The sequence below is a fragment of the Symphodus melops genome, assembly GCF_947650265.1.
Source record: "Symphodus melops genome assembly, chromosome: 11".
Taxonomy (NCBI): Eukaryota; Metazoa; Chordata; class Actinopteri; order Labriformes; family Labridae; genus Symphodus; species Symphodus melops.
The window spans coordinates 18290623-18317766 of record NC_136701.1 but is presented as its reverse complement, the minus strand read 5'-3'; the positions used below and the strand labels follow the sequence as shown (position 1 = coordinate 18317766).

Genomic DNA, 27144 nt, shown 5'->3' with positions numbered 1-27144 from the left:
CAGGGTTCCTTCCCAGCGGGTAGTGATATACCCGAGGACTTTTCATCTCTGTTCCTCAGAAATATAGAACACTTGTGTTTATGTTTCTGTATCACACAAACACACACACACACACACACACACACACACACACACACACACACACACACACAGTCTCTTATATAATTGCTCACAAAGACACAATGTGCATAGGGTGCAAAGTTTTCTTTCTTCAGTTTTGTTTTGTGGTTTATCTTTCACTGGAAACAGATGCTGCAAAATGCTACATTATGCTGAATGTGAAAAAATACAATTCATTGTAAACTTTACTATAGCTATTCTTATGCTCATTATAAAAAGGTCATTTCACACCAAGGTAGCTGAAGTAGAAATGTGCAGAAAAAAAGGTTCAGAGGGGGCAACTGTTTCCATCCTCTCCAGGTGAAATTACATTATCTCTCCATCCACCCTGCTTGGAAACAATAATGAGTCTGAGAACGATCCCACAGGAGATGATTAACCTGACCTATGCAAACTTTGTTAACTATCTTCAATTTATCTCTCAGACCAAGGACGGACCAGCAAAAGGACAGTGCCGAGGGGATAAGACTCTTCAAGGAATGAGCTACGAATTATGCAAGGAGTAGAAAAAAAAAGAAGAATGAGAATTCAATTCCATTTTGTTTCCCCATGGGGTTTGTCATATTAGAGCAAAGAAGATAGTGGAAGAGAGAGGATTGGAAATGAGGAGGAATGTGTGGAGAAGGAGGACTTGAGAGGGGAAGTTGAAAAATAGACGACAATAGCGAGAACAAACAGGGAACAGGAGCGTCGATGGAGCAAGGGAGAGAAGAAGGTGGAGAGAAGATAGATAATAAATTAAGAGTGGGTGGAGGAACAATATACGACACAGCCTACGGCACACAACCAGGATTATAAGTCAGCAAGAGGGCATGAAGAAAAGTGGATGGGGTATTTGATACAAAAATACAGCGGCCTACAGCGGCACATGAGCAGCAGCTTAAAAGACTTGCAAATTCAGAAACAATACAGTACGTATCCAGCAGCAAATACAACAACTACATGGCGTTTCAAATGTGATAGCGTGCTGAAAAACAAAAATAAATGCATCAACAGCAGACATGCAAATGATGCAAAGTCCAAACATGCATTACAAAACACAGAAAACACATTTGAAAACAAGTGACACAAAAAGCTGAATATCAAGACATCAACTGAAGTAGTGCAAGCCTGTAGAGGGTGATGAGTGGACGTTGTGCTTTATGAAATGTATTTCATAAGGAAAGTGAATTATAAAGAGGATTTGCACAAAACTCAGTCAAGATTGACTCCACAAAATGCCGCTGGATTTAGCGACATCTATACCGCAGTCTAATCGTTTATTTAAATAGTTTCAACTCCCTATCTCGTGTCAGAAATAAATATATGACTACTGGACATGCAATGTTCTTGGTTGCATTTGTTTCTTCGGTTTGTATGTTTTTGAACTTTTTGGATATTTTATTGTACATAGGTTGCATTTTCAGCACATGCTGTTGAAGGGAATCATATATTGTTGTCAATCTTGGATAAGCAGGTTAGAAGCAATCAATCTCCAAGTTGAAGGGGCATGCAGAGATTACGGGTGAAAGCGAAAGGGTGACACAGGTTAAGCGAGCTGTGTCACACATTGAAGACTGCCAAAGTTACTTGATTAAAAGAAGACACAGCTGGAGAAGGAGGGCACACACCCATGAAGAAATAAGCCAAAGGTTGATATTGCTGCTGTGCTTGGATTGTGCGCTGAGAAAGTGAGGTGTAACTCTGTAAATCAGTGGTAGAGCATCCGATCTGATCCCCCCGTGCTCTCCAACCCCATTCAGCCGGAGCTCTGCTCTGCGGGGGCGTCTTTGAACCTTGATCTTATCTCTGTGTGCCTCCTCCACTGATCCTCTCTACCTGTACTTCCTGTTGTGATGGACGTGTTCAACAGCTCTCCTCCAGCATGGCCTCACACTACAGCAGCTTTCATTAGCTAACCCTCTCAAAGGCAACAAACTTCTGAAAACACCTCCGGGTGTCTTTCCCGCTGCTTGTCCATCGTCACACACTCTGTCAAATCAAATCTAAACCTTCCATCTATCTTCCTGCACAAACTGACTCTACTTCCACCACAAATACATCCTGTATGTGTTAAAAGTGTGTCTTTTGTCTTTGTCTTTACCTATCTTTTTTTTTTGTTTTATTGATCCTTGTTCATATCTGTCTCTTACCTCCCTTAGGACACCTTTTTGCACCTAATGTTGGAAAGCATTAGTAAAACAATGCTGTTAATTGTTTAGTTCAACGTCACCGTTCTGCATGAATAAAATGACAAACTATTTCCTCAAAGCGACTAAATCCTTGAAATGACCTCCGTTTACCCTACGCATCAATTAACAACACTGTTATTGTTGTGGCAGTGTTGTATTTCATTGCATTGGACATTGTGTAGTGTTGCAGCATTTTTGTCCACCTTGAGTATGTCGCCGCACCTATTATTGGTTCAGGCGCTTCATTCTTCTGTGCACCCGCCCAGCAAATTGAAATCTATGAAAGTTATTAGACTTTGATCAGTTTCTGTTTTCCATTTCGAGTTGCTCTAAACTAGACCATATTTCATCATCAATGCCTGAACAGATTGACACTGGGCTTATAGGCACAAATGCACAGAAATACGTGCTTGAAAGTTCACTGCACACACAGATACGACATGAAATACTGCCGTTAGAATCATAAATTTTTGGTGCCTTTAGTGCAAGAGACATTTATTTTATATGTGTGTACGTATTCCTTTTGTGTGATCTTGTTAAAATGCTGCGCCTATATATGGAGACGCCTCATCCTAACATGTTGTACCTATGTCAAACTAGATGTAAAGCACCGTCACGTGGATACGTTTAAATTGCAACATCAACGCAAGACGTTAGACATTCTTTGAAAAAGAGAACTTGAAAGTGACGGCGTGTGTGTGTGTGTCATGTTTGTGGTCAGAGATAATCAGGTGCTCACACACCAACTCTGCAAAGAGATGAGAGTCAGAACGCAAGCTTTCATGTGTGCCCGAGAGATACACTCAAAAGCTTCCAGAGAGGTACATACACAGGCACACACACAGGTAGATAAGTCTTAAAGCTTTCATAAACTGCTTCACTGTGATGACAACACCTGACCCAGCGATTAACAAGGATCAGAATAATGATGAGAAGTGGAAGAGAGTAAAAGCTGCTTACGGCTGCTGCCTGTCCCAAAGCGAACAAGCTCAAGCGTGACAAAGTCAAGGCTAAGAGCAGCATTCAGGGACAGCACCATCATCCTTTTAACCTCAAAACCTGCACACACTCAGACAGGAGTACAAAACATGCTAGGCTGTTTTGTGCTTATGTCTCCTGCATCCGCTGCTCAAAGAGCTATTAAAAACCGTGGCAATAACATGTGAGGCTGGACATGAGATTGAAGCAGCATAGAGCGTAAAAAGCATGCTCTACCTACAACCTACTACAGTGAGGAAGAGTGTAGCAATCAGAATGAGTCTCCCCTTTTTTTGGTAGTTGTTGATAATATAGTTCTTATCATTTTCTGGACACAACAACATTGTACTGTGACACAATGTTTGAACGCTGGGACTGGCCATTCATGAGCAACCTTCGACCTACAATTGAGGTCTTAAGTTAATGTCATCTCTTTTCACCAGACCCTCTACAGTACAGTAAAGAGAGCCTGCACATTCATACACCCTGCACAACACCACTTGAAAATAATTGAATGATGCAAAGTTTAAACTATGCTTGACATTACAGACGCAACTTTGAAGACTATAACTAACCATCAGTGTGAAAGAAATCAATTGTCTTCTCTTATTACCTTGAAAGAGACAAACTACAAAAACTGACAGGTAACAGCGGTCGTCAAAGCACAAAGCAACACAGTACCATAATGATTGGCAGACTGTCACCCTACTAGTTTCACAGCCTCCAATTCAAACAGATATAAAATGGAAAAACAATGAATGGATAGAATGTATAGGTACATGTATGATGACCTTTATTTGATCAATTTCTTTCCAAACTCAGTTTCTTCAACAGCAATCATGCTCTGTGTTTTGTTTGTAGATGTGTTTCTGTAATATGATCTTTTCAAACTGCTTTCCTTAGTTTCATTTTATGCCTAAAAATGCCGGTCCTCACTGGGATAAATAAAGATGGACTGTGAACATCAAGGCCATGTTGATTCACAAGTATTCTTGTTCTAAATCCTTGGATATTTTCTTCCTGCTTGAAAAAAAGGGTTAGATCTCTGCACAAGACTCTTCACTGACCTTCCAGCCATCTGATCGACCCTTCTCAAACAAAAAGAGAGAGAACGGATGAATTCTAAAATGGCTCAAGGTCAAACAAATTACTCTGGCTTTGAGAATAAATCTGGTTAAAGAGTGTGCTAAAAGAAAATGTTGCAACTGCTGTTTTAGATTGACATTCAGAGACAATGCTTGGTTGGTATGTGAGAAACAGTGAGCATTACTGCAGGTATGAGAGGCACATAGAGCTGATTGTGTTTTTATGCAGGCCTACATTTTCTTTTATAGCATGTTAGCAAAGACAGTGGAATGTAGAGATATCCGATACGTTTAATTCACAATAATGTAAATCCATCGAGTTTAAGTTAATGCTAGCATGAAGATAAAAATGTGAGATTTTCAGTCTGACACACGCACTAGCAAAAAACTCCTAAAAAAATATTTTCGGGTCACACTTACATCTGTCCGCTCGTAACAAAACCTCTGCTTCTGTTTATAAGCAAATAAATGTGAACCTCATGGCGACTCCAGAGAAGAAGTCAATGGATGATTGGATAAGTCTTCGGGAACCATTCATATCTGTACAACGTTTTGGTAAGGATTCCAACATATACTGTAACTTCTATAGTGGCTGAAAACACAAAGTAGGTCTTCTATGATCAGAGAGACAAACTGACAAACAGACTTACCAATGAAGGACGTCTCTCCCAGGTACCCTCTTCGCTTCAGTACCACCTCCAGGAACTTGTCCTCCTCGTCCACAACATAGTACTCCTTCTCCATAGAGATCCAGGCCCAGTCCAGACGGAACTGCTGACCCTTCAGCTTGTTTCCACCTGGAAAAAACAAACTCATTACCACATTTTTTTTTTATATTCCTAAAGTAAACCCTCTCAATAACAGTCAACCTGATCTGGATGTATCGTTGCTAAAACAGCATCATGAGTTTAGGTCACCTTTACGACACGCCATTCTCCACGCTATCGCCCTGATTTCCTGCTCTATTCAGTCCTCTCAAATAAAGGCACTGAAAACCCAAACAGTAAATATTTACACAAAAGAATGAATCAAAAACATATATTTCCTTTTTTTTTCTTTTGAGCCAATGTTTGCTTTTATTACATTTGAGAGCAAAAAAGAGACTGGAAAATGTAAGAGGAAAGAGTGGGGAATGATGCAGCAAAGGGCCAAGGTCGGATTTGAACCTATTGCAAGTGTCAGAAGGACTATAGCCTCCTGGGCGGGCGACATCACCGCTACGCTATCTGGCGCCACCAAAAGATAGATTTCCATACTTAATCTGTCATGTACTCCTTTGAATTCTAATATCGTTTCATCTCCTTTGTGCAAAAATAACCTATATGCTCACAATTGAATGGCAGCCTATCAGTGTCATTAAAAAAAGGTTTACAGAGTAAATGGTCTAACAGAAGTACTTAATTAACACCTCTTAAACAAGCAGCACAGAGGATGCTGCTTTGTGTGGCTGATTTATCCATCGGCACTGCAAGACAATCGTGATAATGAAAGGAAACAATGTGAGAACATTGTAAAAAAAAAACATAAAAGAAGGAAAGGTTGTTTTTTTTTCCTGTGTTACTGTGTATGAATAATGCAAAACTTTGCAAAACATCCCTGTGAATGTGTGAGTATTTGTGTTTTTATAGCAAACGGAAATGCAGAGGAGGACTGCATATGCAAACATTATCAGTGTTGGCAGTCTTGAATGCCACTCATATCAATAGCACTTCTCCTTTATGATTGTATGATCGGAGATGTCAACACAGGGTAGAAATACTTGCTTTAACCACCTTGTGCAAAAAGATGGTGCTCATCTCTCAGATACCCTTCCTAATCAATATAATAATCATAAATGGTATCATAAAAAAAAGTGCAGATGATACCTTCTGCCTTCACAGCTTAGTCCATATACAGGTTCAGCTCTGTGATCTCAAGCATGATATATTGTCATGGTGTTAAAATGCAGCAGAGGTGAAAAGTTCAGCACTTTCTGGTTTGGCAGACTGAGCTACAACATGCCGAGGTGAGGAGACAGCTAATATAATCAGAGCTCGTGTATCCTCCAAAAAGCCTGCAGGCCAAGTTCGGGTTCCACTTAGCTGGTGTAAATACAGAATTACACACATACACCAATGCAAACACACACACATTTTCAATGCCAACTTCCCTGCAACCTTGGCTTTTATACCCCTGATAGTAAATACAGCATAAGCTGTCTGAAATCTAAGTGTGTGTGTGTGTGTGTGTGTGTGTGTGTGTGTGTGTGTGTGTGTGTGTGTGTGTGTGTGTGTGTGTGTGTGTGTGTGTTTTTGTTTGTGTGTTCCAATCCTTCTGTGTGACCTCGGTGAGGAGCTGTGCACAGACAATAGAGTTTGGAGTCAGAAGGCTTCTGAGTGTCTCATTCCTCCAGCCTTTGAGAAGGATAAAAGACCTCTCACATGTGCTGACCATACCAAAAAAAGCAGCTTTGAAATCATCCTCAATAGAGCTAAATTCACTTTACACCCACTTTCAAAGGCTTTCCCAACAAAAACTCACCACAAGGGTTTTTTTTTTTTTTTTTTTAACCAATTAGGGATCAGAGTTACCCTCCTGAAATTTTCAAGGATTAGGACACTCTGAGAAATCAGGCGAGGGAAACTTTGATGCCACAGTTTTGATGCTAGCTTGTGATGTAGGACAGACTTTGTGGAGTAATCACCAACAGCTGTCCAGCCGGAAGGGCTTCTCTTATCATCACGAAGGGTAAAAATCAAAAGACTTGTAACTTTTATGCTAACCAAGAATGTTTCTGTTGTTCCTCTGTATGATGCTCTTTTTAAGCTTTCTAAGCCATCACTGAGCTTCAAGCTTCTGCTTCTGACTCGGATCATTTTGATTAAAATGTGTTTTAATTGAAACACTTGAGCTTATTTTTAGCTTGCTGTTTTGGTTTAAAGGCACTTAATTAAAGTATGGCTTAGTCAAAAAGCTACTTTCAGTTGCAGCATCGGACAGCTGAAGAGAGACACGATATGTGTTGAGAAGATTGAGGGCTTAACATGCACCACTGGGCAGAGGCCAGGATCCAAACCTGTGGCCGAGGACTGTAGCCTCATAAGGGGAACCTGCTCCACTGACTGAGCTAAACTAGAGTCCAAAACTTCCTTTTTTTGAAAAAAAAAATCTCAGATAGACTCACTGATGATGAGCAATAGTGTACAACTCAATCTTTGCATTTCTGAATTAAAAAATCTGTACAAAGATATTTTAGTGCTGAGTTAGAAACAGGACCGAGAAGCAGAGCAGCCGTGCTTGACAGATAGAACTATCATTTCAGTTTCTATTTAGACTACACATAAAATTAGCCCATTTGAGAGAAATCAGGCAGAACTTATTTTCTAAAGTATTGCATAAACACATTGGCAGTCTTCATCTTTTTTCTAACCTCTTTAAACACACGTCTGCATTTAAAACTTTCAATCACATGTGTATGCAAATGACTAATTGACGCAATTGATGTAAATTCAGATTTGTTTTTGTCTTTTTGTAAAACTTTGTGCTGCTATCTTGAAAAGGAATTACTTTGGAGAGAGATTTAAAGCCTCACTGTGAATATATTTGGTAAAATACAGTAGAGATTAAATTAAATACAGTAATTTCTCAATTCAAAGTGTATTAAGGCAAATGCACAAGTTGCTCGTCAGGCTGCAGACCAAAAAACTTACTGAAAAAGAAGTCTTGGCCAGATGTTCTCTAATCTGACTACACCAGAGTCCGTAGATTCCTAAGGCTGTTTCATCATCAGAAAATAACGAGTGGTTCTCAAAATTGTGTATCGACAAGCTGGGGAACAATTACGAACATGCATGATAAAAATCCAAATGTATTTCTAATCAGCGCTACAAGCAAAGTCAGTGTTGAATTGTTCCTCTATGGAGGCCAGAAACATGACTCTGCTGCATGCCTTCTGAATAATGTCCAGGTAGTTGTTTGCCAAACATTTACTGAAAGCATTGACCAAGAAAATGATATCCTCAAATTATTTGATGAAAAATGAATGAAATGAAAAAAAAAAATTCTGGCTTGCAAATAAACAGTTCATTACAAATCAAGTAGGCCTATACATCTTGTAAAAAGAAAAAAGACTTCTTCTCATTCCATGGTGCTGGCTCTGTCTTTCCTCTCAAACCTTCTTCTTCTTAAGATATATACCGTAGATCTTCAACCTCTATCCGAAGGCTTTCATGAAGGAACAATCACTCATTCAAAAGTGTTATGGACCTTCATATACTCCTGAGTACCCGCTCTGTTGCTGCGCATGCTGCCAGGCAACAGCCGAGATTCTCACACTTTGGGCTTAGGGAGGGGATTGAGTCTTTCAAGTCATAAAGACCTGAGGCAATGTAAAGTCAAGAGGCATTCACTTTAAAGTAAGAGAGGACTTGAACGTTATTTCAGATAAGATAATCCTATTTCAGATATTGTAAAGCCAAATCTGTTGTCAAATTCATGATCTGATTTAGACCGTTAGTACAAAATATACATTGTTTTGGCTGATATGAGTTCTGGGGGGAAAAAATGAATTTGAATTAAACTATCATTTCAGTTTGTATGGAGATCAGTAAAGTTCAAGCAGGAAGACTGTTTTTATTCTCGTACAGGTTTATTCTGTTTCTTTGATTATGGTTGTTAACTTATTTATGCTCAGCAGAGTTCAGATACAGCCTCACAGAAACCCACTCCTCATTACATCCTACGTTCTTGTACCAACAAGAGTGTCTAGACTCCATCAGGGATGTTATCCTATCCTGTTGTCTGCCTCACTACCCCTTTGAGTGCAGGAAGTCACTGCATATTTGTCTTTACCTAAAGTAGTTATTCAATCTTAATTAATTCTCTCATGTTTGAAATCGAGTCTTCACAAGGTCTGCTTTTGGACCGGCTTGAGATCAAAATGGAAAAGTCAATGAAGAACCTTGAAAAACAAGGTAAAGATTGCTGCATGTAGAATTTCGCAAAGCCAACATTTTTTCCTCACGGCCAACTCAAAGCCATAATAACATTTAAAGATAGCGCAACACAGCTTGCATCATTTTCATTACAAAAACAGCCAAATAAAACTCCAGATCCAATTTCCTGGAACAAAAATGACTTTTTCGAAAACAGATTCGAACTCGATCAAAAAAACATAACCTCATATTTATGAGTAGCACAAGGATTTAAATGTGGAACTATCATTCACAGGTTTGTAGTTGTGTGAAGTAAGTGTTGAAGTGTGTGTGTGTGGTTGTGAAGAGTGGACAGAGGGTCCTTATCCCGTAGGATGCTGCTTCTCTTTGTGCCGGATTGTTGCACTTTCAATAACAGAGACCGCTGCAGCGTGTAGTATAACAGACAATGTTGAAGGATTTATATGAAATTCAGATCTGAAGCATCATTACCAGATAAAGAAATGTAGATTTTTACTTATTTTATAACTTATATCAGAATAAACATGACAAGGAACGCTCAGTTCCTGTCTGAAAATGTTCTACTGAGTGTGTTTGTGTGCATGTTGAGACGAAGAAACCAAAATCAAAGGCAGTTTTCACAGCAAGACAGCATTCTTCTCAGTACATATTCTGCTTCTGGCTTCACGGCCCTCTCCTCACTGTTACTTCTCCATCTGCTGTCTGTACTCCTCTGTACACGAGTCCCCAACTCCCTGTGCTTCTGCCAACCTAACAGCTACATTCGCCCAACAAAAAGGAGCTCCCTTTGAATGGAAAAAGGAAAACCTTTCTAGAAACACTGAATTAGGAAGCAACCTCTAAATATGCAGTTTATCCGGTTGGCACTGCTTTCTCACACAGAGCATAGCAAGTGAAGCCTTTTAGAATTGTGAAGCCTTTAAGAAAAAAAAGACTAGCTGTAGCATCGCTGTGGTAATAAGAGCCCTCATATGGAGCTCTCATTTTTGAAGATATGCAAAAATCTCACTGTCCCTGAGGATGCCTTAGTAACTTTTGGTTTGTGGTAGACACTTTACTTTACCACTGATCACATGTTTCTTTCATCAAGTCAGTATGTGTGTATGTCCATGTGTGGCCCATGAATATTATTACATGAAGCAGGGCTTGATATGGTCTTTAAATGAAAAATAGACTTGAGCTTGTATAGCACTTTTCTAGTCTTTTGACGACTTTTACCCAGCATGTCACGCCTACCCATTCACACCGATTCTCGCGCTAATGGCAAAGCTGCCATGTAAAGTGGCCAAAAGAATTAGCTATTCCCATTTATGCACATTGAAAGGCCAAAGATGAGCAGCAGGAGCAACTTAGGGATAGGTGTCTTGCCCAAGGACACATTGGACATGTGGTTTCACGAGCTTCAGATTGAACCCCCAAGGACTCTACCACTGAGCCGCTTTACTGCATTGTATCCCAATGTAAGTGTTTACATATGACCCCAGGCGATCAGATGATAGTGGCTATCTCCTGAGGCTTGATAAGATATCAGCCCGCTGACCAGGAATTCATTGCTTTGGGCAATTGAACACACTCTTTGAGATGCAACTGGAGGGAGCATGTTGCAGCTGATGTTCCAGAGGTTTTGATGTTGTTAATGCAGCAAAAACAAGCACATGTAGACAGGAAAAAACATGGATCACAACCCCACTAACCCCAGTGCTTGATACACTGGAAAACTATTCATTTTATAACTTGCTTTTTTATAAGACTTTAAATTATGATTTTCTTTCAAACAGAATTCTTTTTTTATTTTATGGCCCAGCCAGATCACCAAGGTCCTCTAATGCGTCTCTTAATTACTTTTAACATGTCAAATGAAAATACAGCCCTCTGATGTTATACCACTAATATGTAAAATAGATCAAACAAGGAAGCGCTCTGTGTTATATTAAAAAGTATTTAAAAAACAATCTTTTAAATCATGCTTTAAGAACCTGAGTCTGAGTCAGTCATCATTTCTCAGTTGATAAATCCCCTGTGTTTATTTAGTCATATTTGACATTGATTGATTTTTTTTGCTAATATTTTCTAGCTTTTACAGACGTGCTCTTTTAATCTAGCCAAAATTGTATCCGTAATTGGTGTTCTTTTTTTCTTCTTCGTGATCCTCTTTTCATCACTGTGAGCAGAATGCTCCTGAGAAAGGCGCTAAATGAGTTACGTTGAGCTGTGACTGGGCTGCTGCTTTACCTGTGTGTAGGTCACTCGACTTTTATTTTTCTCATCACAGGATGTTTAAAAAATGTAAGATAGAATTATGTGGTGCTTCAGGTGTAACATATACTAAGCTAGTTTGTGCAAGTGTGCCTGAAGGCAACAGAGGAAGAAAAGTGAGAATACACTAGCCCAAAGAGATAAAAGTTGCTGCGACAGAATAATGTTTCCTCCCTACAGTCATAGCCATCAGGCATGTCCTGCAGAAGCACCTTTGGCGACATCACACATGAAACCGAATGAAACTGACATCGAGGCCACAGAATCCTCCCTCCTTTCATGTTCTAGTGATACTAATAATAACCGTGAGCTTTTTCACTGATGTCTACAAAGCAAGCCGTTTCTGATCCTGGGCGTTGCTTAAAGGGAGAAGACTCGAGGACAAAGAAAATGGTGGCTTCCTTTCGATGTTTTAATTCTGTGAGCGTGTCAGATGAAGGATAGCAGCTAAAAGCTGTTGCTCTCGTGCATGATTTGTTTGTGCAGAACTGCACCACGCCTATCACTCTAGTTTGTCCCCACACTCAGATACAATATTTAACAGAAGGATGAGTTTTATGTATCTCAGGACGTTTTATTGCCACTCCTGAGAACAAAATGTGTCAGCACACAGCGAAGATAAACGAGCTGCTGAAATCTCCTCTTTCTACTTTTCTTTATATGCTCTCACTTCTTCAATCAAATCATTTTTTATTTTTTTTAAGATTTATGTTTTTTCATTGGAATGAATCAAACATAAGTAACAAATCAGAGCTCACAACATCTCCCTGGTACTAAAAACTTCAATACTGCCAAACGAATGTGAAGCACTTCATGTACTGAGGTTCATATAACTTAAACATACATAAAGGTCCATTGAAACCCACTGAAAATAATCACAGCAGACATATATTAAGGATGAGATGAACAGAGGATGAGCTTTTATGTGAGATGTTGTTGTCGCTTCCTTACAGCTTGAAAAAAACAGAAGAGAAATGTAGCGGCAGTAATGTATTCATTTAGTCCCAAATGTAAATCGTAACATTTTAGTGACAAAATAAATGTTGAATTGAGCCAGTGTTTTGTGTACCCCTCAGATTACTTTGGTGTTTGGCTTTGCTCGTGTGTTTACATGTCGAGCAATGGCTGTCAAGCTTGGAGAAGCGCACGGCTCAGAAGATGATTAACATGATGAAAAATCCCTTCAACAAGTCTCACGCGCTCGTCTCTGCGTTCTAATGAGATGCAGATCATGGGGCGAGCAACGTTCGTGGCTGCAGAACGTGCTGTAATCCTACAACAGAGAGATCCATCAGCACCGAGGCTGACAGACAAACACGTCGGGCGGGGAAAAGACAGCTAGGGGTGTGACGGTGAAACTAAATCCAGAGACAGAGCTGACACTTGGCACAAAAGACCTCGGCATACTTTGAGATGGAACTAGGCAAGACAGGAGGGCAAAATATTACAAGCCTACCTGGAGAGAGGAACAAAAGGACATTGATTGGCAGTGAGACGGACAAAAATAGCACTCAATATATAATGAACATGCAGGCTGTGCAGGGTAAAAAGAATGGGAAATGAATAAAACACATCGAACAAGATCTTAGACAGAGTGAGGAGGGAGAGATGAAGAGGATAAAGATGGGAGAGTCGAGCCCCGGGAGAAGTGAGTGACAGTAAATGCGTAAATGCAGACAGATAAAGAGAAACCTCTCCTAAAGCTGTGGGACATTTTGTGAGTGTGATGCATGCTAATGTGTTACACCACCCTAATCAGGAAACTTTGCTGGACAGGTTAACAGCAACACAAGAAAGGTCAAAGGATTAACCTTCTCCATTTGTAGCCATGGTAACAGCAGATTTAAGCCTGTGAATGCTTGTTTTTTTTTAGGTACTTCAAAACCTAAACTCACCTTCTTTAGCAAGTACAATAGATTTTAAAAGGAGCGGTACAAGCAGGAGCATGTCCACACTTTTATGGCTGTGGTGATTTAAATAGCGGCACAAACTTAAGCAGAGGTGGCATGAAGTACGTGTATGTGCAGACACAAAGAAATAGCATTTATTGGGGCACCCCATGTACAGAGGGTGTGGTCCACCAAGCTGGCGTCCCGGGTTCAAATCTGACCTGTGGCTCATTTCCAGCATGTCATACCCCACTCTCTCTCCATCTATGATTTCTGACTCTATCCACCGTCCAATCTAAATAAAGGCATAAAAAGCCCTGTTAGAGCCCAAAATGCAACAAAAACCCAAAATGTAACTACGACCCAAAATGTTAAATAAAAAATGAACAAACCCCAAACTGGTCGATAATATAACAAAATGTTGAGGCCAAAACGTAGTAACTTTTTGCCTAAAATGTAACAATTTGTTAAATTATTAGGAGAAAAAATATTTTGCCTGCCCCATAATGTGATAACTTTCTTCTTTTAAACAAATAAAAATTAATTTTCTCTTCAGGTAAAGCCCTGAAAAAAATGAGTCATCCAAAACTGGATTATCACTTTAAAATTCAATGTGTTCACAAGTGACTTCAAACTTTCTAAGCTGAGACACATCTAAATTCTTTGAGTCATTCTACCGAGCTAAAGTCTTTAAAAGTGATTACAGAAGCTGTATTGATTTCAATCGTTACAATCGTCAGTATGTCCATAAATGATTTTCTTCACTTATCATCTAACAGAGAAGGGCACAACAAGAGGAGGACTAGTCATCAGAGGGGTTGTCATTACTTTTATGAAGAAAAGTCCTTTTGAAGTCAAAGTGACATCACAGACTCACAATTACGCACAACAAGAGTGATGATGAAGAACTTGTGCCCTTGCTGAATAGTCTCTATTTGTAATTGGTCCTCTAACACTGGCAAGATAGCTTGACACACACAAGGGATTGTGTTATATCGACAACAGGCCTGCAAAGATGACAATGACCCCTGTGCAATGAACTGTATTCAGTGAAATGCAGATGATAACAATACAAAGGTGAAGGATGTATTGTTGTTGAAATTTCAAGTAAGACAGATTTTTGCTGCTCACAGGTAAGGACATAAAAATGATTTTATAACGATGAATAAAATCCTCTTTCTGATGACACAGGATGAAAGGAGAGGTCAAGAGGAAACATGCCTGACTTTTCTGCAAAAACCTTCATGTAGGAGAATGTAAGAGGAAGCTAGGCATGCAGAGACCTTTGGTTTTATTTGCTCAGGTTTTTGAAAAACCAACTCTGAAACCTCCACTTCACAAAAACTCATTGAGGAAATTTTGTTTTTGGGGTCGTAACAAGTTACTGTCATACAAAAATGATCTGCAACATCGATGAGTATTTTTCACTGACTGGAACTATCAAAAGTGAGTTCTGTTACCCCGAGTAACTGCTTCATCACTCATGGATCGACACAGTGTATTTGTGTTTTCCTTTTGAATGCAGGTTTCAATTCAATCCAAGTCAGCTGTACTGTATCACTTCTTTAGAATAAAAGACCAACAAACTGTTTGTTCTGTTCTGTTGAATCCCAGACAAATAAAACCAAGACATTCCCCATGTAAAGTTCAGAAAAGAAATGGGGTTTTAGTAATGTCAATGACAGATCTTATGAAAGAAAAAAAGACTATTAATTGAAAGATGTATTTTGGACATTAATGCAGAGATGAAACAGTGATGGGGCTTCACACAGGGGCCAGAGTATGGTGGCTGTTTGACTACGATATGGACTGTAGGGCTTGAAACTGTCACCATCAGGTTCCCAATGGACTAATCTAAAAGAGTACTACTACTACTTTTATAAACAATTGATAAATTGTAATTTCCAAAGCAGAAATACAAAACTACTTAAACAGATTAAATATAAGGATTTTCTGTCTTTGTTTCCTCTACTCCATGACGTCTATGCAACATCCCTCACTCAAAGAGAAGCCTGGGAAAGAAGCCATGTTCCAAGCCATTACAGTTAACTATAGTGATCCCAGCTGCTCTTTACCTGAGACATAGGCAGCTTCCTGCCACTCTTCCTCTGTAGATGAGCCTTTAATAGGGCCACGTAATTACCAGTGGCTGCCTCAGAGCTCTGCCTAGCTATACGCCCAGGGCTCTCATTACTCACAATGCTGCCTGGGCTCTAAAATATCAAACACCTCTTTGTGCTGGAGGCCAGACTGCACCTTAGCCTCAGGCTACGCCTCAGAGCTCTTCTATGCATTCATGTGTGGGATTGTTGCGTGAGGGTTCACAAGTGCACATCTGGAAAATTGTTTTACCACATCTTTCAAATATACTGTAAATAGGTGTTCTTGCTTACAGGTGTATTAATGTATGACAAGAACATTATGTGCACATCCTTTAAAATACAGGCTTGTGTACTTTAGGGGATTTTTTTTGAAGACACTGAGAACTTTGATGTCCTGCAGGCATGATCCACTGTAGTTCTGTTTTTTAATGGCATGTTCACAGTGTGTTTTTTTATATATATTTTTTTCTTTCTTCTGCAAATTTCTGTCACTATTTTGTAGAAACCCCAGCTCTCCTGAGGAGGAATTAAAGCCCCAGCTGATCCAGTCCACTCGTGGATTTATGCCATAAAACTGCTTTCTCTTTTTATCAAGAAGAAGATATTTTATATTCACAGTTAGTCTTAGCGTAAGTGCAAAAGTGTGAAAATGACTGCAAAGAAGTGGTTCTAAGGAAAATTCACAAAAGTATGAGTCCTGGTTTTCAGACAGAAAGTTTGCAAATCATGCTTTCTTCGTAGGCTAATAAAGACTGTAATGTAATAAAGACAGCAGAATTCATTTTTAAAATGTTGGTGGGGGAGTAATAATCTTAACAGTTCTAAACCAATTCTTAATAAAGAATACATATAGCCTAGTGATGTACAAAATAATCTTGAAAAGGGACCTGCAAAGTCAACTTTTTGTTTTCATACAAAACTTGATGTAAGATGGGGTTCTTTGTATAGTGATACAGCAAGAGCATTTTTCTTTTTGGCTGCACTTCTGAATGTGAATCTGAGAACTTTTCTGTCAAGTCAATTTAATTGAAATACCCACATAAATGGAGGTCTTCAGGGTTGTGCGTCAGTCTTTCTGTGAGTGCGAAGTCTTTCACAATGGGCTGTAATACAGTATCTGATGGTACTGAAGGAAAATGAACAAACTGAGGGAACTCAGAATGTTTCGATATTTTTTTTTCCAAATGCATTCTGGAGCTGATCCCATGTATGCTGTTGTAAGACAAGGTATTCACGGTTTGTTTAAGGATTCAATTAAAAATGTGTGTTATAAGTGTGACTGTGAACTCTCACAGATTTGGCAAATGTAACACAAATAATTAGGTGCACTGTTGCACATGTACGTTAGAGGTATGGTGAATCTAAAATGATTAAATTTATCTGAAATATGTGTCACAACAAGTGCCAAATACTTTTTTTTTAAGCCATATAAGCCAATGAACCCATAACTCCCTCTTTCATGTAGGTGCTTCAAAACATCAGAAGTGCATGGTGGGAGTTGTGATACGTTAACCACAATGTGAAGGCTTTATGAAAACATTAATTGTGGGTGGACAGACATCTACTTGTTAATATTATTAACTTATATGCATAGCATTTAAAACAACCCGATGAATTATTTATCCATATTTATTATGGTGGCCCCAGAGGACCAAACACACAAAACAAAAAAAGACATAGCAAGATGAAGACAACCAACTTTTTGTACGTGTTCTAGCACTTGAAATGTGTCCCACTTTTTTGTGTTTCCACTCTTCTAGGTGTTTGCAGCATTTATGAAGTTGGAGTGCACTGCTCTCAATGTTCATGCTTGTCGTCTTGTATTTGTTTGTGTACTATATTGTCTTTTCATTAAAAATCTTTTTCCATAGGGTATTAAAACATTTGGATGTCTTTCCGGGGCTTGATGAATTCTGTCAGAAAATGTCCTATTTCAGGCTCTTAGTTGCTGATTGCTCATCAGCCTCCGCCTCAGTAAACAGATGCTAATTTTAAAAGCATTGCGAGCAGATATAAGGAATGAAACTCACAGAATTTGAAGTGGCCATATTTTCAGGCACTTGTTTCTGTGAACAACTTGTCACACCTCCTGTGTTTTTCATAACACAAAGGTTTCTGTGTAGGTAGATGAAAATATGTTTTTAATATTTGCAATATCTATCTAGTTTGTTGGCTTGTTTATATAAATGTTAATTAGCGGCTAACATTTTTTACGTTTAGAGAAGCTAGTTTTTTAGCATTGCTACAGTCAATGTCCCATGTCCAGTGTTTACACTACAGAGGAGAATGGAAAAGGATGCTACAGTTCCTTGGCTGTTAAAAGAAAAAGCCCATTTAGAGATACTGCATGTTTTCCTTGTCCTTAATAAGTTGGGACACTAAGTTCCATCAAACATCCATGTGTACATTATCAAACATCATCTCTATGTACGCAGAAATCCCGGGAGAAATCCCATTGTGATTATACTACCACTAACTGACACATCCTGCAGTCATATTAACAAAGAGGTAGTCACATTGGAAATGTGAACATGACATGAGTTCATATCAGCACCACAGAAATTTTTATTTATTTCTGATAAAACTGTTAGCCTTATGCGTAAACCTTTTAGCTACAGCAGATAAGGACATGTTTATTTGCTTTTTTAGCATTTTTGTCAAGATTTAAAAGTCTGACCTTCAGATGTAAAACTGCTCTAAATGTGCAGGCAAATCCTGGATCAAATTTAAATCAGAACAGATATTAGTCAGATTAGGAAGCTGACTAATATCTGATCTATTGAACAAAACATCAAAAAGATAACTGTTAAATCTGCCAAGACTTATCAATAAAATCAGTATTACAGTATCATACGCAGAATTGTGATACCTAACAACTCCAAAGTTTTAAGTTTCTGTTTGATTAATTCTTGAGTGATTCTCAGCAGAAAGTCGGGAGAAAATAGCAAGGTTACAGATTTTCCCCTAAAGGAAGAGTCTAAAGGTTAGAGAGACCGCACAACTCCTAAAAAAGTGACAGGTGTGATCTTCACCTCAGACAATTTGTCTCTATCAACATTTTGTTGAAATGTCATTTGGCTACACAATCAAGACCTATCTACCCGTTGAGTGTAAGAATCTAGGTGCGTGAAAAAAAAAATGGTAGAGATAAGAAGTAAAAACTGTTCAAACTTACTGTTATCCTCCACGGAGAAATAGAAGACATCCGTTGTAACATTTTCTTCACTCCGTAACACGTAGCAGATGTTCAGGTCATCAATATCAGCTGCAACAGAAGAGGGACTTCAGTTTTATGGAAGAATAAAAAAATCAGGGCTGGAGAAGGCATTGAAAAAAAAAGTTGTTTACAGGTGTTAAAAACTGACACCTCAAGAACACAGTAGGGAGAAGAAAAAAACAGTGAAATGAGAAGCAAATATTTTCATGTAATCAGTGCTAATGAGGGCCAGTGTACTACTGTCAATTTTAAAGTTAAAAGGGTAATGCTATTTGTGTGACATGGTTCATGATTAGAATATTAACTATCACCTCAGAGTCAATGCAAGGTGATAGCTATGTTAGAAATTGTATATCAGAAAGATTTGCCCTTGTTAAGATAAAAAAAAAAAATATTTATGGAACAATTTGCATTTTAAGATTAAAACAACATTCATGTGTTGTTTCATACTGGCTGCAGGAAGTGCCTCAAACACACTTTGAAGTTGTATTATGAACTGTTCAAACACTCTCCCTGTCAAATAATTGTTCAAAGATAGAAGCTGTCCCGCTTCAGCCCCCTATCAGCTACAGAAACAGCAGGTCTCTAGTATCACACTGATTCTGCTCCTTATCAGCACTCAGCATGAACAATTTTCTACCAGAGGAAACATTCGGAAAGTCATGCATCTGTAATCCAGGACGATAAAGCCACCACCTCAAATCCAAGAGACGGCTCGAGCTAAACCAACAGTAAACGTTTAAATCCGCAAACCTGACAGTTCTGTGTCAACAGCCCTGAAAACCAGGTGACAGTGGATTTTCTAATGACAGACGAGGGTAAGAATGTTAAAAACAGGCTTTGCGGCAGAGACCAACACTTCCACAGCTGTTTTCCTAACTTCTCTTAATTACAGGGTTCACTGTCCTTATTTTTTTTTTTTTGCCCCATTCTCAAGAAACATTACAGTGTAGAAAAATCATCAAGACTGTGAAAGGGCTTGGCCCCTGCAAACCACCTCCTTCAATAATAGATGTTGGAGGAAGGAGCTTCATAAAAGTATAAAGCCCTGACTCCTGACTAGAGCGACTTTTAAATCTCTTAGGTGGCTTCTTGTCAGAGCTGCCTCTCCTGCCTACCTTCAAATATGAAGACACAGACAGAAATATGTATGACAACGTAACATTATACATTATAGAATATCTTTTTGGAGAGTAATGTTTTCACTTTCAGGGAAGAGCTCATCTTTTCAGGCTGGTGACCTTTAAGTTGATCGTACAGGAGGGGGAACGGGTAAAGGCTGTTCTCCGGAGTGTGGTGATGCAGCCTTGAACTCGAGGACCTTGCAAATATAAAGTCAACACTGTGAACCGGGGGGCACCACGTTCATCAAATATTTAAAGAGAAAGCCTCATGGGATGTGCCCTGGAAATAAGCACAGTAAATAAAGAGCGAGGGATTGTCTCTTTCACCTGACTGATTCTTCTGACGAGTCTGTTTGCTCGCTCTCTCTCTCAGTCACTCTCTCACGCCCCCCACCTCATTCCTTATTACTCTCATGCCACCTACACCTCCCCCCCTTCTCCTCTGCCTCCTTTGCATTCTCTTCCACTTTACTTGCTCTCTCAGCTGCCTCTTCTGCCCCTTTGCCTCTCTCTCTTGCCGCCACTTGTCTCATCTGTGCCTTTATTTTTCAAAGACTGCAGCCGCACAGTGGTCGTCAGAAGTGTCCGTCCCCTGCACACTGAAGAGCTGTTTTTCGCTCCAGGTTTCTCAGCTCGTGTGTGCTTACGCCAAACTGCGGCATACGCAGGTGGATTCCTTACTTGTTTGTTTAATTGCTGTTTCATGGCGCAAAATACTGCATTGATTGCATCGCTTCAAAGCTCAATCAGTGGCATTGTTTGTCTTGATTTGGTCGTCATTATGGACCAACAGACATGTACACGTTCAAAAGATGATTGCAAATGTATATTTGAAGTTACATATCTGGCTCCATATGTTTGTGGATGGGAGAAAGTATTTGGCTGGGAGGTTTGATTTTCTTAAAGATTTTTTTAGATGCCAAAAATTGCAATGAATTGTAGGGAATTGATCTGACGCTGTAAATGGGTTCTCACTCAAATGCCATCCTGTCACTAAAAGGTCTGCACTGACCTTTTCACATGATCCTCTACTCCTGTTTCGCTTCATTTAACAAACCACTGTAGGGAACATCGGATGTGAACATTTCTCCAGAGATGCAGAAATGATAAATTATTCATCTTAAACCGTCTAAGACGTTTGCGTGAAACATCAGCCCCTAACTTCGGTCTGCTAATTATGATTTGATGAGCAAAGCACATCTAATTCAGGCACAAAAATTAACTGCTGAAAATCCCCAGCTTGCACTTGTCACACATACGAATAATTATTACTCCATAAATTAAAACCCTTGGTATGCAGTGTGAGATATTAATAATAGCTTACCGATTTGCAGGAGAGTTTTAACTTTTACCTTCTGTCTGGGATTAGAGGAGGATTATGATTTTGAAATTATGATAAAAAACAATTTCACGCATAGATTACGATTTTTAAGATATTTAGGGAAATATTAAAAGGCATTTTGTTCATATCAGATTTACTCTGATGATATTTTACTGAAATTATTAAAACATTAAATAGAGTCACATCTTCATGTCAGATCAGATATCAGATTCACAACGTTGAACAAATTTTTTTTCGTTTCTTCTTAAGATCACTTGTCCAGGGAGTACTTTTTCACAAAACCATTTTCTATTCATAAATTCATCCACATGCAATACTTGCAAAATTCAAAGGTCATACTCTGTTTGGTGTTTTGTTTTCAGGGCTTACCTTGACTAAATGTGTCGATGGAGTTGTTTCCCTGTCCCAGATTGACGATGTAGCCATGTTTGGGCTGGGTGCTGATGTGGAATATCAGGGAGGGCGGGCTGCTGTCTCTGTCCTCGGTCCTCAGCACTTTGGAGCTAATGGGGAACCCCAGGTAACCTGTGGTTAGGATCTTCAAAGTGTGAGCACCCTTATTCACCACAATCTGGGGGATTCCATTGTCGAGGGCCACGATGGTGATCCTCATGGTTTGAGGGCGCCGAGTCTCAAAAACAGTGTCCGGGAAAATATAAAAGTCTGTGTGTGTGCCATCAGTGACAGTAAATGAAAAGGAGTCTTCTGATGACTCGGTTCCGTCGTGTTTGTAGCTGATGAGGTTTTCATTGAGGTCTTGTTTGGTGAAGGTGGTGACAGGAGTGGACTTGTTGTAGATAAGTTTACCATGAACAGGAAGCTGGGTGACGGTGAATTTCAGCAGTTTGTCGACTGTATCCTGATCCTCAGCAGTGAGCTCAAATGGTGTAATCAACTTACTTTGACCTTCTGTAACAATTAAACCATTGATAGTGACCACAGGTTTCTTATTATCAACATCAGAAATTGAGACTCTGAATGTTCTGAAGATAGGATTGTAGCCGTCAGTGACTTCAAATTCAAAACTGTCCATTTTCACTTCATCGTCTGATGTGTGGATGTAGTAAATCTTACTGCCAGCTAATTGGAGTTGAGTAAAAGAGACAATCGGCATCCCAGGAGTATCTGTACACTCCAAGTGGCCTCTGACAGGAGCCCTTGTCACAGTGAAGACTAAGTTCTCATCTGGGCTGTTGAGGTCAGTTGTGCTTAGAAGATCAGTGGTCAACGTCACTCTTCCACCTTCTCTCAGTGACACACCTTTACTGACAACATCAGGGAACACCATGTCAATACTGCCCACAGTAATGTAGAAGTAACGATCAATCAGTGGGTTCATTCCATCAGTGACATCAAACTTGACCAGGTCTCGGATTCCCTCCTGACCATTATGCGAGTAAAGTAAAAGCCCTGCATCAATTTCAGCTTGTGTAAAATTCATACCTAGTGTGATGTTCTCAAGAGACCCAGAGAGGGTTTTTCTCTGCAGGAGACCTTGACCTGGCCCAAACCGGATTATATATGTGAGTGTACTGTCATCAGAGTCTAAATCTGTTGCTTTGAGTACTTTGTTGTTAATCTCTTTCGTCTCCCCTATTTCCACCTCCAGGCCGTCGTTGATAAGCATTCTGGGGGTCTCGTCATCAACAGAGATGATCAAAACCATGGCTGTTTGCTGCACAGAGTACTTTCCGTCAGTCAAAGTGACATCAAAGCTGTCCTCTGTTGTCTCTGAGTCATCATGCTCATAAATAATACTTGATGCCTCCCTTATCTGCTCTAAAGTGAAATTAGTCACCATAACTGAGCCCGTGGGTAGCTGGTTTAAAATGACACCATGTTTAGGAGGTTTGGAAATGATAAACATCAGCTCTTCAGGTGGAATATCTGCATCTGCCCCGTTCAGAATAGGAGTATCGATAACAATGTTCATTCCCTCCATCACGACTATCTCCCTCAGATAAATTTCTGGCTTTTCATCATTTGATGGGATGATTACGATTGGGAAAAAAAGGTTCTCTGAGAAATTGATGCCATCAGAGCACCTAAATGTGAACCTGTCTTCCACTGGCTCTACCCCTTTGTGGATGCTCTGAACAAAGTAGATATTCCCCTCCCTGATGTCTCTGATAGTGAAAGCACTAATAGCTGTTCCTGACCTGGACTTTTCTGAGCCTGGGGCCGGTGATATATTCTCCACGTAGCCGGCAGTCGGCTGGACAATGATGGTGCAAAGGATATCATCGGTTGGAGTGTCATTATCATCAGCGTCCAAGTGCTGAGGGCCGATGGCGTATTTTTCCCCTTCAATGACACTGAATTGAATCCCAACTCCGACCTCAGGGGCCTGGCTGTCAACAGGAAGGATAGTAACTCGTATGTGCACTCCGTTGACCTTATTTCCACCTACCGTCCATTCATCGGACATGTCTGTGAGGGTCAAATTGAAACCATCCTGCTGAGAGGCAAGACCTATCTCACCACCTGTATGTGCGTAAACGACAACACCATTAATAACGTCAGCCTGTGTGAACCTAGAGGCAGGCACTCCTTTGACCAAAATTTCACCCATAAGAGGAGGATCTTCCACAATAAAGGTCAGCTGGAGGTCATCTGTGTCATCATCATGGCCTTGGATGACATTAGTCGTGATTTCTGTGGCTCCGTTTTCCAGCACATCCATATGAGAGCCGATTGTTCCAGCCGGCAGGCTGATGGTTGGCGTTTCATCATCGACAGGCTTTACATTAACTTTTACTGTCACTGTTACAACATGAATCCCATCGCTTACATCCAGCTGGAATTCATCACTCACCGTCTCCTCCCCACTGTGCGTGTATGAAATCTTTCCCTCTGAGATTTCCTCAAGTCCAAAGACACCTTTTTTCTCCAGCTCAGTGAAAGCAACTTGGACTTGGCCATGTTTAGGGAGCTGGCTTAAAGTAAATGTAATCTTTTCTTTTTCTGTGTCTAGATCTGTGGCTTCTAGCTCAGCTAAACTGACAGTGTGCATACCTCGTTCAGAGACTGTAAAGCCAGTGTTTGTAATCTCAGGGGGCTTGTTGTTGACTGGCTGGATGAAGATAGAAAAAGCTCCTTCAACACTGTTCCCAGCCGTGTCTTCAACAGTGTAACGAAATTGAACGACATGGGCCGTAATTCCAAGCTCCACATTTGGGGGACTGTAGGATATCTTATGGTGGTTAATTTGAGCTTGTGTGAATTCTGTGACCTCAGTGTCAGGGCTATCTGTCAGAACCAGAGAACCAAAGACAACAGGGTTGTTTTCATCAGTGTCTATAGGGGGCTGGATTACAGTGTATTTAAGGTCGCGGTCTTCAGAGTCCAGATCAGTGTAGCGCAGAACTTCTTTGCCAAAGTGCGTGAGCTTGTATTCCTGCACGGTCATCTGTAGGGTGGTGCCCGGGAAAAGCTCAGGGGGTACGTCATCTATGGGTAAAACCCGAATAATAAAAGCACTCTCTCCTGACTCATTTGGGGGGTCATTGTCATCCTGAACTGTGAACACAAACTGATCCATAATGGTGTCTGTGTTGTGGGGGCCTATATGCTTATAGAAAAGCTTGCCATCAGTTATATCTTTCTGAAGCCACTCTGTCACCTCCTTCTCATACACTTCATCCTCAGCATTGAATTTCCAAGAGGTAGGGTCTTCTGGGGCATCTGACTGTCTTAAGAGAACTGTGCCGATGGTAGAAAAGGGAGGGACGATGGTGAATTTAATAGTTGAGTCCTCAGAGTCAATATCAGCAGCACTAAGCATGAGAGGAGATATTTGCATCATCTGGTTTTTAAACAGCACCAGGCCAGTGTTTGCATTTATAATCGGGGGCTCGTCATCAGTGGGAACAATTGTAATGGGGAACAGGAATTCTACTTCATTTTTCCCATCTGACATCTTAAACACAATGTTGTCACTGTATGTGTCACTGCCATCATGTTGGTACACAACAACTCCTGTTGTAAGATCAGCGGGCGTAAATAATTTCCTCTGAGAACCCAGCACCATGAGGTCCCCATGGCGCAGTCCATCCACTACTGTGATGGTGACAGAGTCCAGGTTGTCTTCATCGCTGATCTCCAAGTTGTGGGCGCTGAAAAGAGGCCGAGATTGTCCCTCGTACAGAAGCTGACCCGTGTTACGTGTCACAACTGGGGCCAAAGAGTTCATCGGCTTCACGACTATCATAAAAGCAAATGGGTCTGAGACAGCCCCATCTGTGTCCACCACCTCAAACTCAAGCTGGAAAATCCTCTCTGTTTCTGAGTCCAGGGATGGGGGCTTGTAGGCTATTTTTAAATCACGCAGGTCTCTCTGGTAAAATGATGTGATGGGAAGATTTCTATCATCTGTGCTAACAATGTAGCCCTCCTCATAAGACAAAGGAGAAGTTATGTTGAAAATAAGCTCATCCGAGTCGGACTCTGCATCATCAGCAGCGATCATATCAGGAGTGAGAGCAGTCATGACAAACTGGCTGACCTCCATCATCATCATGGACACAAAACTGGGTTTGGGGGGAGTGTTTTCTTCTCCCTCCTTGATGCGAATCATAAGATGGAAATACTCCTGTTTCATTAGGTTGCCCTCCTTATCGTGCAGCTCCACAACCATGGGCACATAGTCCCTGTTTGGAGACTTCAGGTCAAACGTGTGCTTGTAGCGGATGTCAGCTTGAGTGAATTCATCACAGTCCATCATCTTGGAAAGTTTACCCTCATCAACCAGTCTCCCATATCTTGGAAGCGTGCTGCCACTGGACAGGGACGACACCTCGCATTTATGTGAGTCTCTATCATAGGTAAACTCTACAATCTTCTTGTCAATAGGGTTACTGGTGCCTTTAAGATTATCGACAGTGAGAGGCATGTTTTTGGTGAGTAACTCAAGCTGAGTAAAAACCACTTCAACCTCCATCATAAACGGGATTATAACGGTTTCTGTTTGCGCGTCATACCTGAGCTGCAGCCTCACTCTGTCTTTGGCCGGACTCCTCGAGCCGTAGTGGGAGTATGTCACGTCATTGGGACCGAAATCACAAGGAAACTTTTTGGGAGAGAGATGTCCCGGTCTCTGTGAAAGCGGGTCGTTATCCAAGACGGTGATGCTGCATCTGTCTCCCGGCTGCGTCTGAATCACCAAATCATTAATAGGATCGATGAAGACTGCTCTTCCGAAAGGCACGCGTATTCCGTTATTTGCCACCAAGATTGCATCCTCGGACAGTTCAGATCTCAGTGCGTAAAATAATCCATCGCTGTCAGGCTGCGTGAACACGATACTTGTGAGTGAAAAACACAGCAGAAGTCTATGGAGCATCTTGGCAACGGATGAGATCCAAACCATCCGCAAACAGTCACTCTGCCAATGAGGAGAGATTGAGCCCAGCTCCGGTCCTTTTTCCTCAAAAAAAGTTTAAAATCCCCAAAGTGTTGGGAGACAGCTGGATGCTTACACGGCGGTTTCCATGCATCTATCCTCCCGGACCCTCGACATGCTCAACGAAAAAAGCGCGCAGGATTTTTAACTTCAGACACTTGAGAGCCTGCGTAAAAGTGCCACCGCCCATCTCTGCGCATATTGGAGGATTTTTAGGGCTTGTAATCGCAGAGTTTCTGCCACTGGGCAGAACAGCTGACAGTCACAGGGAGGCGGGGTTAGGGTTAGTGCTAAGTTACACAGGTGCAATTCGTCGAGATTTGTCAAATACTTCTGTCTGGAATATACTTTGTTAGACATAACAAGGGATTTAAGAAAAGAAGGCTTTCCAATAATATCACATGAGTAATGATACATATCATATGTCATTATATGGAGTTCAAATCTTTGTGGATTTACAGACAATATATTTTTTTAATATTTTACTGATGCAAAGAAAAACTTAACTCTCTCTGCTTATATTAT

The 27144-nt window shown here is 40.4% G+C and overlaps 1 protein-coding gene across 1 annotated transcript in view; it reads right to left on the bottom strand.

Moving 5' to 3' along the window:
- frem2a (FRAS1 related extracellular matrix 2a) overlaps positions 1-26808 on the bottom strand; it is a 56533-nt gene extending 29725 nt beyond the window's left edge. The window contains exons 1-3 of the mRNA XM_079355393.1: positions 21588-26808; positions 18711-18800; positions 5005-5151 (exon numbers count right to left, since the gene is read on the bottom strand). Of these exons, the coding sequence (XP_079211519.1) occupies positions 5005-5151; positions 18711-18800; positions 21588-26586 (5236 nt within the window). The 5' untranslated portion in view covers positions 26587-26808. The remainder of the gene's footprint in view (positions 1-5004; positions 5152-18710; positions 18801-21587) is intronic.
- Between the last annotated feature and the right edge of the window lie 336 nt (positions 26809-27144).